The 18,458-nt window shown below is 48.6% G+C and overlaps 1 protein-coding gene across 6 annotated transcripts in view; it reads right to left on the bottom strand.

Annotated features, from left to right (window-relative positions):
* Nucleotides 1-18,458, bottom strand: part of SCTR (secretin receptor) — an 85,211-nt gene that overhangs the window by 28,072 nt on the left and 38,681 nt on the right. For 4 of the 6 annotated variants that reach the window (XM_053598055.1, XM_053598060.1, XM_053598059.1 and 1 more), the window contains 2 exons: nucleotides 15,207-15,314; nucleotides 613-710 (listed from right to left, as the gene is read on the bottom strand). In XM_053598055.1, coding sequence (XP_053454030.1) covers nucleotides 613-710; nucleotides 15,207-15,314 — 206 coding nt within the window. Of the gene's footprint in view, nucleotides 1-612; nucleotides 711-9,493; nucleotides 9,598-15,206; nucleotides 15,315-18,458 lie in introns of all 6 variants that reach the window. The other 2 variants (XM_053598056.1, XM_053598058.1) reach the window with 1 other exon arrangement.

Here is an 18,458-nt window from a genome sequence, read left to right as displayed (position 1 = left end):
GATGTCATAGCTCACAGCAACTAAAACTCCCAGGCTCACGCTATTCTCTTGTTTGTCTCAGCCTCCTGAGTAGCTGGGACTATAGGTGCCCACCACACCACCTGGCTAGTTTTTCTATTTTTTGTAGAGACATGATCTTGCTCTTGCTCAGACTGGTCTCAAACTTCTGAACTCAAGTGATCCACTCACCTCAGCCCCCCAAAGTGGTAGGATTACAGGCATGAGCCACCATGCTTGGCCACCTTTGTTCTTAAAGTGTTTTGAGGTGGATTTCTGTTTCTGGTAACTGAGAGTTTGGCTAATACACCAATAAAATGGGGGTAGAATCACCTGTCTCATTGCATTGTGTGTAAATTAGAAATAGTGTATGGAAAGCAACTGCCAAGTTCTCAGTAACGTTTAATAAATGTTGAACAAATAAAGAAATGAATAAGGACCCAGAAACGTCAACATTTTTGGGGGGGGGACTTCAACATTTTGCTACAGATAACCTTTGGATCAAGAAGTGACAAGGCAGTTTACCTTTCTCTTTTGGACCTGAGCAATTAAGAAAACACCTAAAGTCTGTGCCTGAGAGAGCCGGGGGGATGGAAAGCATCAGCATGTTCTCACCGGAAAAAGCACAGGATGCTGAGGGCGACCAGGAGCATCGCCAGGGATGAGCTGTAGCCAACAGTGTACATGACCTTCAGCTTAAGCAGGTATGAGTGCTGCAGAGAGAGGCACATGTCAGCCCCACCCATCCACCTGGCGGGCTCTGCCCTTGACTGCCTCAGTGCACCTGCTTCAGGCACCTTGAACCCCACCATGGCCTTCTATTCTCTTCCTACCCCCACAGACCCCAATTCATATAATAGTGTGAATGTGACTCATAGCATCACATCCTGGCTTTAGAAAAGCTCTTAGGGATCACCTTGTGCCAATTTAAACTTCCACTCCATGTATAAGGCCCCTTATGGACACTCTGAATTCAAGCCTTTTCTTGAATACCTCTAAGGACAAGGTACTCACTGCTTTTTGAAGAAGTTCTTTGGTGTATAACTGTACAAAATATTAGATTTTTTTCTTACGTGAAGCTAAAATCAGTTACTTGTACCTATTGGTCCCTTTTCTGTTTACTGAAGACACTTAAACTGCATTTGCTTGAACATAAGCCTATTTTATATCAAAAAGTTACGGAGATCATACAGAGGCCTGTCATTTTCTCACACAGCTATTCTGATTGTACATCCCTTATTTATCTTCTCAGCATTAAACATTCCCTTTATCTTTAACCTTTTCCCACAATCTTTTACCATTTTTTTTTAACTGATATGCTCCAGTTTGTTAATGTCCTTCTTAAATAAGACCCAGAACCACACAGCTGAAAAGCTCTGGTTGTACCCTCTGACCAGGAAGTACAATGGGACCATCACCTCCCCTGATCTATGTACTGCGCTCCTGCTAATGCGGCCAAGCAGGCACTCACTCGTTCAGCAGCCCCTTCAAACTGTTGGCTCATATTTGATTCAAAAACATCTCAATCGGGGCGGCGCCCGTGGCTCAGTGAGTAAGGTACCGGCCCCATATGCCGAGGGTGGCGGGTTCAAACCCAGCCCCGGCCAAATGCAACAAAAAAATGGCCAGGCGTTGTGGCGGGCGCCTGTAGTCCCAGCTGCTCGGGAGGCTGAGGCAGGAGAATCGCCTAAGCCCAGGAGTTGGAGGTTGCTGTGAGCTGTGTGAGGCCACGGCACTCTACTGAGGGCCATAAAGTGAAACTCTGTCTCTACGAAAAAAAAAAAAAAACTCAATGGACTAAAATATTGATAAAAAATTAAACTGTAAAATATAGAGATTAAAAACTTGCATTTATATTCAAAAAATAAATTGTATAGTAGCCTTAAAAAGAATCAAGGAAATAAAAACATTAAAAAATCATGCTAAGATAGGAAAAAAGGAAAAAAAAATCATGCTATACTATTTTTTACCAACTAAATTAACAAATATTGAAAAGTAATAATTCTTTTTTTTTTGTAGAGACAGAGTCTCACTTTATGGCCCTCGGTAGAGTGCCATGGCATCACAGCTCACAGCAATCTCCAACTCCTGGGCTTACGCGATTCTCTTGCCTCAGCCTCCCGAGTAGCTGGGACTACAGGCACCCGCCACAACGCCCAGCTATTTTTTTGTTGCAGTTCGGCCGGGGCTGGGTTTGAACCCACCACCCTCGGTATATGGGGCCAGCGCCTTACCGACTGAGCCACAGGCGCTGCCCGAAAAGTAATAATTCTCTGTGAAGAGTACAGTGGGAGTGAAAATTGCTTCACTTTTTCTGGAAAGTAATATGGAAATATGTATCAAGAACTTTTGAAATAGTCATTCCTTTTGACCTCACTTTTACCTCCAGGAATTAATTCTAAGAAACAACCAGAAATACCAAAGTATGTATCTATATACAGATGTTTATCACAGAACTATTTGTGATGGAAAAAACTCAAGTGTTCAACAATAGAACAATAGTTAACTAAATTATTTTAAATACAAATAACTTTGATGTTATACCACTAGTAAAATATTGTTTACCAAGAGTTTAAAATAAGTCAGGAAATACTGGTGATGTCTTGTTACACAAAAAGGCAAAATAAAAATTTGACGTGTGTAATTGTGACCCCAGCTATATGTAAAAAAGTGTTAGGTTGAATTATATGAAATTGCCCATTTCTGTAGGTAAAAAATTATTGAGTATCAGACATTTTCTATGATTCTATTACATACTTGCATATGAACAAGACTGTTAGGAGATGGGTTAGATGTTAATAATCGTTAATTCTACATTATAGGTTTATGAATAGAGTGACTATTTTCTTTTATAATTTTTCTACATTTCTAATTTTTGTACAATGGGTAAGTGCTATTTTATAATGAAAAGAAAAGAGTAACTAATTCTTTTGTGAAATTTTTTTTTTGAGGCACAGCCTCAAGCTGTCGCCCTGGGTAGAGTGCGATGGCATCACAGCTCACAGCAACCTCCGACTCCTGGGCTCGAGCAATTCTCCTGCCTCCCCCTCCCAAGTAGCTGGGACTACAGGCGCCTGCCACAACGCACGGCTATTTTTTGGTTGCAGCCGTCATTGTTGTTTGGCGAGCCTGGGCTGTATTCGAACCCGCCAGCTCAGGTGTATGTGGCTGGTGCCATAGCGGCTTGAGCCACAGGCGCCGAGCCATAACTAATTCTTTTTAAAGGCATAAGAATAGTATAGGGGAAACCTGGCTGATGATAGCTGGGTTTTTTGGTTTTCTTTCTTTCTTTCTTTTTTTTTGAAACAGAGTCTCACTTGATCACCCTTGGTAGAGTGCGGTGGCATCTTAGCTCACAGCAAACTCAAACTCTTGGGTTCAAGCAATTCTCCTGCCCCAGCCTCCCAGGTAGCTGGGACTACAGGCACCCGCCACAATGCCCAGCTATTTTTTAGAGATGGGGTCTCACTTCTTGTTCAGGTTGATCTTGAACTTATAAGCTCAGGCAATCCACCCACCTCAGCCTCCCAAGTGCTGGATTACAAGCCACTGAGCCTGGCCTGATAGCTGTTTATATGAAAATGACCTTGAGGTTAGAATGGCCCCAGCTCCATGATGTCACACAGTATACTGTAGCAAAAGAACACACCTTCAGAAGACAGGACTATTAGTCACCAGCTGTGTGACCTTGAGCAAATCACTTAACTTCTCTGAGCTTCAGATTTCTTATCTGTAAGATGGCAATAAAAATATCTACCTTCTGGGCTTGTTGGAAGAACAAATAAGGTATGAAATGGAATATCTAGACAGTGCCTGGTTTAGAAGACTCGGTGTATGGTAATTTTCGCCCATTACACCATCTGCCCTTCCAAATGAGTCCCCGGTGTAAGATGGTATGAAGTCTGAGACGTGATGTAGCTGCTAAAAAAATCAGGTCTATTCTCAGTTACAATGATGGACTGCTGTGAGCAGCTGGCCACATAGGAATATTTGGAGTGTTTTGTCCAAGTCTGGGCACATTAAGAGGCACATTAATAAACTGAAGCATTTCTGAAGGATGGTGATTATGTCATTTGAAGAGTGCCTGAGAAAACCAGTTACATTACCCCTGCAGGGGTGAAAAGTATTAGACTGGCTGACATGCAAAAGAAGGGCAGACCTCCTGTGCACTTACTCCAGTGGGGGGGAAGTGACCAGAAAGGACCAAACGGGAGGTGGGTTTTGATGGAATGGCTGCCACATGACCTTCAGCCTCCTCACAGACATAACTATTCTCTCAGAAGCTGGGCGTCACCTCTAGGGATGAGAGGAAGACCCTTGAAGGGCAATGGGTTGCCTTACATTAATGGTTCCTATGGATTTTGGGACATCGAAGATCTGTGAAATGTCAAAAATATGAGGACCAATTTGTCAACCTTTATTCTTGCCACGCACAGGCTGAGCACCAGAGCTGAAGGTGTTAGCCTCGATCCTGGGGGTACCGGGATCAGCCTGCAGTAACCTGAGGAGGCCCCGGGTGACACCTGTGGAGTGTTTAGACAGAACACTCGGTACCACCCTGTCGCTGTGGTCATTGCCTATCAGGTGACCTTTAGCCTGACTCCCTCTTCTGCCTTGTATCTGTAAGGCCTGACCTTACAGGACAGCCCTGCTCCCAAGCCTGATGGGACCCTTGTAAGTGTGCACCACCCCCAGAGAACCTGGGATCCAGAAGCCTTGCTGCTGCTAGTCCTGGATAGCGTTGCCTCTCTGTGCTGTGTCTTAACTATGCCACCTGCTTTCTGTAGCCTCTAGATTGGCTGTCAGCAAACATTTTCCATAAAGAGATAATAAGTATTTTAGGTTTGGGGTGCCTCTGGGTCTTTTTTTGCAGCTCTGCCCTTTCATGCAACCTCTGCTCTAAATAAGAAAACCCCATTTTATTTACCCATTTGGCATCTATGCCTGGTCTTTCTGCTAATCTGAGTTCACTATTGGTATTTGTCAATAGTGTAGTGGAGGGTACAAAAAAAAAAGAAAAAAGGAAGAAAAGAAAACGAATGAATGCATATTTTCACCATTAGTTGATTAAAAGAAGACATTTTAACAATAAGAAATAGGATGGTAGGCGGTGCCTGTGGCTCAGCTGGTAGGGCGCCGGCCCCATATGCCGAGGGTGGCGGGTTCGAACCCAGCCCCGGCCAAACTGCAACAAAAAAATAGCCGGGCGTTGTGGCGGGCGCCTGTAGTCCCAGCTACTTGGGAGGCTGAGTCAAGAGAATTGCCTAAGCCCAAGAATTTAGAGGTTGCTGTGAGCTGTGTGATGCCACGGCACTCTACCGAGGGCGATAAGGTGAGACTCTGTCTCTACAAAAAAAAAAAAATAGCCGGGCGCTGTGGCAGGCAGCTGTAGTCCCAGCTACTCGGGAGGCTGAGGCAGGAGAATCGCCTAAGCCCAGGAGTTGGAGGTTGCTGTGAGCTGTGTGACACCACGGCACTCTACCGAGGGCAATGAAGTGAAACTCTGTCTCTACAAAAAAAAAGAAAAAAGAAATAGGATGGTTAGACCAGGCATGGTGGCTCATGCCTATAATCCTAGCACTCTAGGAGGCTGAGGTGGGTGGATTGCTTGAACTCAGGAGTTTGAGAACAGCCTGAGCAAAAGTGAGACCCCATCTCCAAAAATAGCTAGGATTGTGGTGGGCACCTGTAGTCCCAGCTACTCAGAAGGCTGAGGCAGGAGGATTGCTTGAGGCCAAGAGTTTGAAGTTGCTGTGAGCTATGATGCCATAGCACTCAGCCAGGGCAACAGAGTGAGACTCTTTCAAAAAAAAAAAAAAAGAAAGAAAGAAAGAAAGAAAAGGATGGTTCAAATCTCAGAATAAAAAGCAAACTTTTGTTCCAGTTTATGAACCAGTATTTAGGGACTAGTGAGCTATGTGGTCTGGAAACTGTTTCAATCTTAGAGTTCTTTTTGTTTTTGTTTTATGTGAGTTGAAGCCAAGCTAGGTCACTTTTCCACCATTTTTGGACTATTAATTGTCTGAGTTAAGTCCAGAGCTTTACATTTACCTTTTTTTTTTTTGGCCGGGGCTGGGTTTGAACCTGCCACCTCCGGCATATGGGACCGGCGCCCTACCCACTGAGCCACAGGCGCCGCCCTACATTTACCTTTGTTAAATCCTCAGTTTTAATCCTGCCATGAACATTACGGTTAAGATCCTGGGCTCCAGTCTTCCCATTTGATTAGTCTAAGCCAACAGTTCTCATTGTGTGGTTTTAATAGATATAAATTGCAAAAACTAAATCTTTAGAGTCTTCAATAATTTATAACAGTGTAAAGGGATCCTGAGACCCCAAAATTTGAGAACTGCTGCTCTAAGCCAATCACATGCCCCACCTCTCTGTCAGTGATCGATTCAGGGGTGGGCTTGGTTTAAGTCACTTTGGGCCAATGAGATATGAGGACAGGTTTAAGGAGTGGGTTTGAGAAAGAATCTAACTTTCTTGTTCTTAGGAAACAACCACAGGAGATCAGACTATCCCTTCTCCTGGGCAAGCAGGAATGGGAAAGTCTGTGGCTGCAATTGCTGGTGGCAGTCATCTTAAATGGAAGGAATGCCAGTGTTAGGAAGAAGCCCCCCAGATAGCAGGGAGAGAGATGGAAATAACCCGGTCCTTGGAGATTTTGTGTTGTTGCTTCATTTAAGAATCCTGAAGCCGGGGCGGCGCCTGTGGCTCAGTTGGTAGGGCGCCGGCCCCATATACCGAGGGTGGCGGGTTCAAACCCGGCCCCGGCCAAACTGCAACAAAAAAATAGCCGGGCTTTGTGGCGGGCGCCTGTAGTCCCAGCTACTCAGGAGGCTGAGGCAAGAGAATCGCTTAAGCCCGGGAGTTAGAGATTGCTGTGAGCTGTGTGAGGCCACGGCACTCTACCGAGGGCCATAAAGTGAGACTCTGTCTCTACAAAAAAAAAAAAAGAATCCTGAAGCCACATTTGCCTACTAAACCAGTTAGATTTAAAAATAAATTTAAAAAAAATTAAAATAAAGTTCTGTTATTTGCAGCCCAAAGCATCCTTTGGAGCCTCTATCCAGACACCTATCATAAGAATGTTCTCTATTAATTAGTTTTATGGATTTTACAAATTTGATACTCAGAAGCCCCTGCCTTCATATAAGTCAATGATAGAGTCCTCCGCAGAGGGTAGAGCCCAGTCACCATCCCTGCAAGGCTGTACGTGCCCTTTCCTTGTTGAGTTCCATTATTAAATCGGGGACAGATCTGAAGATCTGTATGTCCCCCAACTGAATAAGCCCTGTGAGGAAAGAAAATGCAACCGCTACCTTGGTCCCCTGCTCTCCCTCTTTTATGCAGAACATGGCTGCTGATGATAGAGGACTCAAAAAAACTCAGAATGGGTGTGGTCTGCCTCCCAATTTCATCCTTTCTCCCTTAATTATGCTGCTGTCCCCTCATGTTTTTGAATATGCCCAACCCCACCCTCCAAGGGACGAGCAGGCTTGCCAACCCATAGTCCCTCTGAAGAGTTTGGCTAATAAGACTGACAAACATGCACCTCCCACGGGGACACACACCTCAATGGGGTAGGGGAGCAGAAGAGGATGGAGCACTGGAACTTGTGGGAACTAGATTGGTTGAAATCCTGGTTCTACTATTGTATAAGCATGTTCCTTCCTTAGCCTCTGAGCCTCAGTTTCCTCATCTGCAAAGTGGGAAAAACAATGAACTTACAGTGTTATTTTGAGGATTTAACACCGTGGCTCATCAAGCAACTGGCATACAGGAGATGTGTAGTACAACCTCAGATATTTATTGGGCACTTTTCAGGCACTTGCTGGGCACTGGGGATCTGGAAATGAAGAAAACGCTTTCTGATTTGTCCCTGTAGTATCCTCTCAGTCTAGACCCATGCCTGACCCACAGCAGGTGCTCAATAAATGTTTGTTGAGTGAATGAATGCCTTTGAGGTGATCACACATTAGTGAGAAGGATAGAGGGTCACACACATACCAATCACTTTACTATAAAAGGGTAGTTGGGGGTGGCGCCTGTGGCTCAGTGAGTAAGGCGCCGGCCCCATATGCCGCGGGTGGCGGGTTCAAACCCAGCCCCGGCCAAACTGCAACAAAAAAATAGCCGGGTGCTATGGCGGGCACCTGTAGTCCCAGCTACTCGGGAGGCTGAGGCAAGAGAATCGCTTAAGCCCAGGAGCTGGAGGTTGCTGTGAGCTATGTGAGGCCACGGCACTCTACCAAGGGCCATAAAGTGAGACTCTGTCTCTAAAAAAAAAAAAAAAGGGTAGTTGGCTGGATGCAATGGCTTATGCCTAAAATCCTAGCAATCTGGGAGGTCAAGGCTCTGACTGGTGCTGCCATTGCAGGCCCAAGGTGCTTGAGGCCAGGAGTTTGAAAACAGCCTGAGCAAGAGTGAGACACCATCTTTACAAAAAATAGAACAATTAGCTGGGCGTGGTGGTAGGTGCCTGTAGTTCTAGCTATCCACGGGTGAAGCAGAAGGTATTGCTTGAGCACACAAGTTTAAGGTTGCAGTGAGCTTTGAGGATGCTACTGCACTCCAGCCTGGGTGATAGAGTGAGACACTGTCTCAAAAAAAAAAAAAAAGGGTAGGTAATAGTTGGAGGCCAGCACAGAGTACTGAGGGATCCCTTCCCGCAGGGAGGGGATAAAGGGCTAGAGTTGACAGGTGAGTGGAGTCTGGAAGGAAGTGTAAGAATCAGTCAGGAAAAGAGAGGGGGAAAGTGTTCTCCAGGCAGGGGCCACAGTGGGACAAAGGCCGGGGTGCAGGCACAGCGTGTGTGAGTTACAGGGCCATCCTGGGAAGGGACAATGACTCAGAGTGAGCTGAGCCTGGGCTGAACCCTGCCAGTTAATTCCAGAGGGAGCCTCTGCAGGTCCCTTCAGAAGTTTAGCCTGTTGCTCAGGACGAGCCTCCTCTCAGATGGGGCTATTCTGTGGCTGGGTGTGTCCTTGCTTATCAGAGCCAGAGACTCCTCTGAAAGCAAACATTTACTGAGAACTTGCAGGGCCAGACGCTATCTCAGCATGTTTCTGTATTAAATCATTTATTATAGTTCTCTTGAAAAGCCTCGTCAGAACTATTATTATCCCCATTTCCAGATGAAGAAACTGAGGCACAGAACGATTAAGCCCTCTTCAGCTCTACCAAGGTCAAGGCTGGAATTCAGACTCACCAGCCTGGCTCTGAGTTTAGCAACCACCGATAACTTCTTTTCTGATTAAATGAATGAAGCACCTCCAGTCTCATGGCGGTGTGTGGCAATTCTCACTGTGCCAGCATCTAGCTAACATCTCCAGGTTGACAGGTGAGGGCAGTGAACAAGCCCCCTGGACCGCACGCAAGCAAGGATGTGAAGTCAGAAGGCAGCTCCCAGATCCTGACCTCCACTCCCAGCTGGCTCCATCCTGTCCTCTCTCCCACCCTGGGGTTGTGAGGTGAAGGTTGACAGGCTTACCCATTTCTCATTGAAGGAGCCATTCACATTAACCCCACAGGCCAGGTCAGGACTGGGGAAGGTTTCCGACCAGCCATCTTGTGTGCAGTTTCGAAATATGGAACCTGTGGGTGCCAAGCATCCTGTAGGTGAGCAGCTGGGTACTATTATTTCTATGGTAAAATCTACTGCAACATTCCACCCATCTTATTCCACCCACCTTATTGTTGCAGAAACTGAGGCACACAGGGGTTAAATAACTTGCCCAAAGATCACACTCCAGTAAGTGGGGAGGAAGGGATTTGAACCCTGGAGTTTGAGCTCCAGAGTCCATTCTGCTGACCACACACCACATATTAACCCCCTTTCTTTTTTTTTTTTTTTTGTAGAGACAGAGTCTCACTGTACCGCCCTCCGGTAGAGTGCCGTGGCGTCACACGGCTCACAGCAACCTCCAACTCTCGGGCTTACGCGATTCTCTTGCCTCAGCCTCCGGAGTAGCTGGGACCACAGGCGCCCGCCACAACGCCCGGCTATTTTTCCGTTGCAGTTTGGCCGGGGCTGGGTTTGAACCCGCCACCCTCGGCATATGGGGCCGGCGCCCTACTCACTGAACCACAGGCGCCGCCCTTAACCCCCTTTCTGACACCAGCCAGTGCTTCTCACGGGACCCCCATGGGCAGGTCTTGCTGCCACGGAAGGAGTGGGTCTCTAGTCTAGGGAGTCTGTGGTGGCTGGCAAGGACTTGGTCACCACCGGAAAACATCCCGTAACGATCTTTTCTCAGGCGCCCATTGCTACTCATCAGCTCCAAGGAAGTACTTTTCTACATATAACTTCATGTCATGCCTACCCAGTCATTTGAAAACCACCAGAATGCCACTGAGATAAACCCTTCCAGGCAGCGTCTTTCACAGAAGGGATGGAGTTATTAGATCTCTAGCCAGGATGACAAGGCCATGCCCCACGTCTCTCTGCATGAAAGATCACGAGTCACCATGTCCCGCAGCCCTGCTGTTCACTGCCCTGCACCCACCCAGCCCCACAAGGCTGCATGCTGCTCCCCTCTCACCACTCGGGCAGCAGTTTCCCAGCAGTGCCCGGCCCGCTGCCATTGCTCATCAGACAGTGGCTGGCTGGCTAGACAGAAAGGCCAGTGTACCGGGATGAAGAGCCTGCTCTGAGCCCTCCTAACAGAGAATAGCAACAGGAGCCCAAGCTGGGAGGGAGCCCCCCAGCCAAGAAGGAAGTCTTGGAAGGCTGCCTGGATGAGTTTCCCTCCTTGGACTGAATGGTCCAGCCTCATTCTGTGCTCTGGGCTGCCAAGCAGGGTTGACATTTAGCCCCAGGCTCTGTCTGGTGTTGTCACTCCAGGTGCAGGGTGCTGACCCCTCGGTCCTGTGGGCAGGAGCCCTGCTGCCCTTTTGCTCTTGCACAAGCCCTGTCCAGGCACCTTGACAGCCTCAACTGGGCCTGGCATGCTTCTCTCCCACAGGCTCCAGGAGCTGAGGCACTGGCTAACAGGGTTTAGGGTCAAATAGGTTCCATTGAGATACAGAAATATGGCTAGATTTTTAGAATCAGCTACTACACTAAATGTTTTACATACAGATTCTCACAGTGCCCCACTGAGGGAGATGCTTCTGCCTGTAACAGATCAGAAAACCAAGGCCCAGAATGGGGCCACGGTGCCCAGCCAGGGTGTATTCCCATCAACGGACTTGCCCTCCCACCTGGCCCTCTCCCTGTAGCCTCAGGGGCAGCTTCTAGCAGAGCAAGGGTGTTTGGGGGCTCTGGGCATGCCAGATGATGAAGGCTCAGGAGGCCTGGATGATAAGTTTAGAAGTAGCCAGCTATGAGTTTGAAACCTAGTCCTGCCTCTGGGTAGGTGTGTGACCTTAGGTGCATCACACTCTGTGTCACAGGAAAATAATCAACCTGTGATTATTTAAAGAGTGAGTAGGAAACACAATAGCACACACAAAATGCCCAGGCTGGTGCCAGGCACAGAGAGGGCTACCATAGCATCACTTTCTGGCCTTTCTAAAACAGGCCAGAGTAGGTGAGGCTTGGAGTCTTGGAATTTGGGGGAGGGGCAGTAGGTTTCTGGAATTAAATCTATGGCGCCTATGGCTCAGTGAGTAGGGCACTGGCCCCATTTACCGAGGGTAGCAGGTTCGAACCCAGCCCAGGCCAAACTGCAACAACAACAACAACAAATAGCCGGGCATTGTGGCTGGTGCCTGTGGTCCCAGCTACTCGGGAGGCTGAGGCAAGAGAATCGCTTGAGCCCAGGAGTTGGAGGTTGCTGTGAGCTGTGACGCCACAACACTCTACCGAGGGTGGTAAAGTGAGACTCTGTCTCTAAAAAAAATAAAAATAAATAATAATAATAATAATAATAAAATCTACAGAACTAGTTGCCAGATTCTAAAGAATGGTCAGATTTAGCCTGGTTGGATGGAAAGGCTATTACAAACTCCTATGAGGCCAGAGGGGAAGATTATCAGACAGGAGGAGCCTAGGCTGGATGCTCACTCAGGACAGCAGGCCTGCCTGTTGGGGGCCCTCTGCCCCCTGACCCAGCAGGGTTCCCAAGACAGATGCTGCATGTGACCCAGGCTAGGTGCCTAGCACTGCTAATGAGGCGATGTCCCGTGCTGTTGGGGCACTGGGCAGAGGAGACTGCTTGGGCTCCCGCTGGCTGGGGGCCCTTCAAAGCCCCACCCACTTCCCCTAGGCTTAATTCCTAATAGGTTAAGGGGTCGGTAACCAGGTGCAGCCAGTACATGCCTCAGGGGGCCCCTGAAAGCGCAGTATGTTTGTGCTTATGCGTAAGTGCAGTTTTGGGGAAGAGCCAGTCCACAGCTTTCATCTGATTTTCCAAAGAATCTGGGACCCTAATCAGGTTAGGAACCACCGCGACTGCTTTAAATCCTGATCCCCATCAAGACATAAGAGAAAGAGGCCAGCGCCTGACCCTGCCCAAAGATGTGTTTTTGAATAAGGAGCCCTGCTTCCAGGGGCCGTTTAAGAATCAAAGGAATGCATCCTAGAGGGAACACAGAAACATCCCGGGGCAGCGTCCGGCACACACAGCCGGATCTGAAAAAAATTTAGTGTTCTTTTTCTCCTTTCAAAAGTAAGTGTCCAGAGCGCCATCTGTCCTCACCGTGTGCATGGCCCTGGGGAGGAGGACGCCACCCAGGGGAGCTTTCTTCCCGAGAGGAGGTGAAGGGCAGGCTCTAAGTCCTGGCAGGAAGGTGGGCTAGGTAGGAAGGAGCTCTTGGTGATGAATCAAACCGGACAGGTCTTGACCTATGCTTTTGGACGGTCAGTACCCCAAGATTAGGTGTGAGGAGCATGGCCCGCTGGGGTGAGACACTCACGCCCACCACTCAGGAGGTGCGCCAGGCGCCCGGCGCCGGGTAAGCCGGGCTGAGTGGACCTGCAGTTCTACATCGCCACCACGTGGCCCGAGGAGAAACTGCAACAGAGGCCAGCAGGGGACCCCACCTTCCATCCTCACAGTGTGCAGACAGGAACTGACCCCCTGGGGTTCCCCACTGAGCAATTCGAGGGTAGGAAATTCTCAAGAGGGAGGCAGTGGGCTTCTAGTTAAAGAGGCAGGCAAGGGTTCAAGCAATCAACTGGAGAGGGATGTGACAGGACTGCACCTGGTTGCTGGGTGTCTGTGAGCAGCAGCTCGGCCTTGCCCCCTGCAGAAGGGAAGGAGGAATTGCGGTGCGGTGGAGGCACTATGGCTCTGGGAAAGCTGCCAAGGTGGGGCTGGGAAAGAGGAGAGCTTCAAGTTCTCTCCAGCAGGAGAGATACCCAGTCAGCCATAGAGGAGCCCCAGGCAGGAGTCAGAAACCAGACTCTGGCCCTGGCCTTGCAGGAGATCAGCGTGTTGTTCCAGGTCAGCCACGTCTGTGTCCTGAGCTTCCAGACCCAATGGAAGATATGGAGGGGTCATGACAAGAGATAACGACCGTTGATAATTTCACAGGTGTGTGTGTGGCAGGATGGGGCAGGATGGGCACACGAGGAGAAAAAAGGAAGATGGGGAGAAGGGACAACGGAAGATATTTAAAATTTATTTCCAAGCACAGCCTTACAAGACAAGTATTATTTATTCTCTCCATTCTACAGGCAAGAAAATTGAGCCTCAGAGATAATGAGTATCTTAGGCCCTGCAGCTGACTGGCACTCAGCTAGATGACATTTCTTGCAGTTACATGTCACATGACTAAGTTCTGGCCGAAGGAATAGAGCCACAGTGGCATCCTCTCAGGTCTGACCCTTCAAAACTTCCCCTGTGCGATCTTCTGGATCCTTTCCCCTCCCTATCAGCCTGGAAGCTGTGTGTTGCAACCACAGCTGTGAGGTGCAGGACCAGAGTGACCATGTGGAGGAGAGAACCCTGCTTATCGGGGTCACCTGTCTGGGATTTTACATGGATGGCCATCATATGAAAGCTTTGATATTTGGGAGATTTCTCTGTTAGAGCAGCTAGTGTTACCAAACCAGTAAGTGGTGAAGTAGGATTTGACCTGTCTACCTCCACCCCTGATGCCCACAGCATGGCGTGTTGAGTGTGGCTGCAAGGGCCAATAAGTGCCAGCAACAAGTTTCCCAAATCTGTGTTTGTGTGTGCACGCATGGGCACGCGTATGTGTGTGCGTATGTGTGTGCACTGGAGAATTACAGGGGAGAAGAATCTATGCTTCTCTCCCACTGTTTCTGACCTGTGGTCACCTTGGCTTTGCCTGGCTTTGGAAGGCTGATGGGTTTTAGGGTTAAAGCACCCACTCTTTAGTTTGTTCCTGTTCAGGGCCTCATTGAGCAGCTTTTTCTGTCTTGCATGGACAAAGGAAGAAGGACAGCAGGCTAGGTCAGAGCAGCCCTTAGATAATAAACTGAGGACAGGGCCAAAGGCCAGGAACCTACCTTGCCTCAATCCAGAGTTTCCCTGACCATACAACCATAGATCTGCCTTGACCGTGACCTCGAGGACAGAGCACTGGTTTTGAAGTCAGAGAAATCAGGTTTGAGTCTTAACGTCTCCACCTGTTGCTATGGACTTTGAGGCAAACTGCTAAGCCTCTCTTGTTCCTGTTATTATTACTCTTTACTGGATCGAGTGATTTAGTGGGTCAAGAGAAAAGGTATGTGATTTGCAGGGGTTTGTGATGACTAAATGAGCCCATGTCTATAAAAATACTTGGCATATGATCAACCTTTAACCAATGTGAGTCAATTAGGAAAATCCTTAAGACAGCTGGGGGTTAGTAGATTCCCCAGGAGGCCAGGAGCTCCCCAGGGAGGCCACAGTTTATCAGCAGGGCCTGGCAGATGAGCACAGAGGAAGGAAATGTTCTGGAAGCCCAGGGTGGGATCCAGACACAGAGGCTGGCACAAGGCCCCTAAGGAGGATGAAATATGGAAGGAAGAAGGGGAGCCCCCAAATGGGACATGGGACAGAGATAAACCAGCCCAACCTCCTTTCTCACTTTGCCCTGAATTACCTCCTGCCCCTTTTGTTAGGACTCTGAGAACTGAGCCTGCCCCACATTCCCAAACAAGACTTCCATCTCCTACAACGATCACCCAATCATTTCATCCACTATTTGTCCTCAGAGGAGGTTCCTCGGCTTCCTGCCTCTAGCCTAAGGCCCCATGCAGGTGGCCGCCCCTCAGCCTCCCAGCCAAGCCCCACGGGCTGAGCAGTTACCGTTTGTGCTCGAGAACAGCTGGAGGAATCTGGGGCACTCCACTTGCACAGTCTGTCCTGGAGCAGAGGAGGGCCAGCAGCTCGTGTTGTCCCACAGCCCCATGCAGCCTGCCAAAAAGAGCAGCAGCATCAGACTGGGATGGAACATAGACCAAGAGCTGCCCCACCACCCTGTCCCCATCCCTGACACTCTTGCCTGCCCAGAATTCCCAGTAAACATCTCCCAAGTTCCCATCAGGTGTCAACACTTTGGGACCAGGAACCAATGGTGTCTACTGCCCCTTTTCATCTTCAGGGCCTTGGACTCTGCCATTTATGGGGTGAGTACTCAGTGCTGAAGACACGACAGAAGAAAGGAAGGAGGGGAGGAAGGAAGGAAAGAAGGCAGGCACACGGATCATCTCATACAGGCCTTGCAAGCGAAGGTCTGGACTTCCTTGGAGCAGAGATGGCCTATCTCTTGGCTTCAGCTTGCATTAAACATCTCAGTTGCAGTGGCCCTCCCTCCTGGCTGCATGGGATCTTTTTTTTTTTGTAGAGACAGGGTCTCACTTTATGGCCCTCGGTAGAGTGCCGTGGCCTCACACAGCTCACAGCAACCTCCAACTCCTGGGCTTAAGCAGTTCTCTTGCCTCAGCCTCCCGAGTAGCTGGGACTACAGGCACCTGCCACAACGCCCGGCTATTTGCTGCATGGGATCTTTAAAAATACATATAACCAGGTCCAGCACTCAGGGATTCTGATTGAATTGGTCTGGATAGGGCCCAAGTATGATATCTTATGAAAATGTTGTCCGTAATTCTAATGTGATGTTCCATAAAGTTCTCAAACTTCAGTTTGTATCCCCATCACTCAGAGGGACTTATAAACCACAGATTGCTCCGTAGGTCTGGGGTGGGGCCTCAGAATCTGCGTTTCTAAGTCTCCAGGTGTTACAAATGCTACTGATCTAGGACCATGCTTCAAGAACAACTGCGCTGGCCCATGGAAGCAGTTCCACCCGTTACCACTGTGTGTGTGGCACAAATATTGTTGAGAATATTACTTTCTACCTCCCTATCTTCTGCGCATGAGGTCCCTCCTTCATGTATTAGACACCTTTGGTTGCTGGTCCCAAGGACTCAGGAGAACCTGCTTTCAGTGCAGTGAGAGGCTGAACTTATTGTGAACAATTAGCTCATACGTGGCATCTGTCCTTATAGATACTGAATTTGAAGCTGGTTTCCTCTTTGATTTGGCTGCTAGGAAGCTCAGGGTCAGATTTGTGGCCCACTTCTGGGAACTGAAAGACTTCTAAATGAATCAAAAAATCACGGAGTGTTTTCAATGCACAACTAGGTTTAAGCACAGCCGTCTGATTCTGTGGCCTCTCAGGGCCATTTATTGTTTTGAGCTAATTTGCAGCTCCACAAGCTGTAGATAATTGGTAGCAATGCAAATGATTCCTGTCCCATTGGAATATGATTGATTTCATTCTCTCACTGCATTTAGCCAGTTTTTTATGTTTGTAAATTTATTTTACCATTATGCCTTATAAGTATGGTACTTTGAATTTTATGAGCCAGTGATAATGTCTTACTGATTGTTTCACTAATAAAATAAAATGTTTTTTTTTTTGTTTTTTTTTTTTTTGTAGAGACAGAGTCTCAATTTATGGCCCTCGGTAGAATGCCGTGGCCTCACACAGCTCACAGCAACCTCCAACTCCTGGGCTTAAGCGATTCTCTTGCCTCAGCCTCCCGAGTATAAAATAAAATGTTTAGCAGGTATTCATTTTATATTTGAATACACACAAGTTAGGATTATTTTGTCTTTTAAGAATTATCATTTCACATGACACCCACCAATTTTCCCAAAGTTGATCCCAGAGGGCAGCAACCTGGGAAATTGCTTCCTACACCAGGCTTCTGGAGACCCACGCCCTCTCAAAAGGACACCACTGGGGCAGGTTTGGAGCGGGCTGGAAATGGGCTGAGGGACACTTGTGAGGTGAGCAGGAGGTCACCCTTCATCCAGCTTGGGAAACGAAGTGTAGTGCAGCGCACAGCACCCAAACCCATTCTGCAAGAGCCAGAACTCAGGTCTGCAGACCTGGGTTCCAATCCTGCCCCACCATGATAGCTGCCTAGCCCGTTCCCTCATTTCTTTTCTTCTGGAGTAAGAAATGCTTCCCTCTGGAGGTTGTCAGAGGAGGAGCTCAAAGTGCAGAGCCCACCTGAGAAGACCGTACACAGTAGGTGGTGGTGAATGGAGACCCTTCCCCACTGTCTGCCCCAGGCCTCTTCCTTTTTCATCCTGGCATCTAGAGGGTGGCCAGGCTGGGTCCTCTGAACTGCAGTTTTGTTTTGTTTTTTGAGACAGAGCCTCAAGCTGTCACCCTGGGTAGAGTGCCATGGCATCACACAGCTCACAGCAACCTCCAACTCCTGGGCTTAAGAGATTCTCCTGCCTCAGCCTCCCAAGTAGCTGGGACTACAGGCACCTGCCACAACGCCCGGCTATTTTTTGGTTGCAGCCATCATTGTTGTTTGGTGGGCCCGGGCTGGATTCGAACCTGCCAGCTCAGGTGTATGTGGCTGGCACTTTAGCTGCTTGAGCCACAGGTGCCAAGCTGAACTGCAGTTTTTTACTCTGGGGACCAGGAGATGGGTACAGTCTTGCAGGGATAATTGGGGTACCCAGACGGCAAATTCTCAGCTTTTTTAAGGAGCAAGAGTTTGTTTTCGGGCACTAATCCCACCAGGCTCAAAGCATCAGTGTCATCTCCCTGGTGACCTGACCCACTGCAGAAGTTTGGCCCTCCAGCACACATCAGAACCAGCTGAGAACATGTCCGAGGCTACACATCTCTGGGCTGCACCCCAAGAGATTCTAATTCAGTCCTCCTGAGGCAGATCCAGGAATCTGCACTTTAAGAACTCCCCAGAGATTCTCTTGTGTATGGTTGACAAACTTCGCTTTGAGAATTTCCACCCTGCATCTCCCTCCTCCCCACAGCTGAGGGCCCCTTATTTCCAGGCTCCAATCTAAGCCTGGCTCCCAGGACCAATTCTGAGATGGTGAGACAGGTAGGCACAGACCAACCTCCTGAGGCCAGAGGAGGTCATGGCTGATCAGTATCTTCACTTTGGAGCCTTGGTGCAGATGGCTCCCCACCATCAGGCAGAGAGCCCAAGAGAGCCAGAACCCATCTGACTGCCCACTGACTGCACTGCTCACTGCAATAGGCCGGCTCAGCACAGGCGCTCAGTG

This window comes from Nycticebus coucang, chromosome 7, assembly GCF_027406575.1.
Source record: "Nycticebus coucang isolate mNycCou1 chromosome 7, mNycCou1.pri, whole genome shotgun sequence".
In the NCBI taxonomy this organism is placed as follows: Eukaryota; Metazoa; Chordata; class Mammalia; order Primates; family Lorisidae; genus Nycticebus; species Nycticebus coucang.
This window is presented reverse-complemented; position numbering and strand designations above follow the sequence as displayed.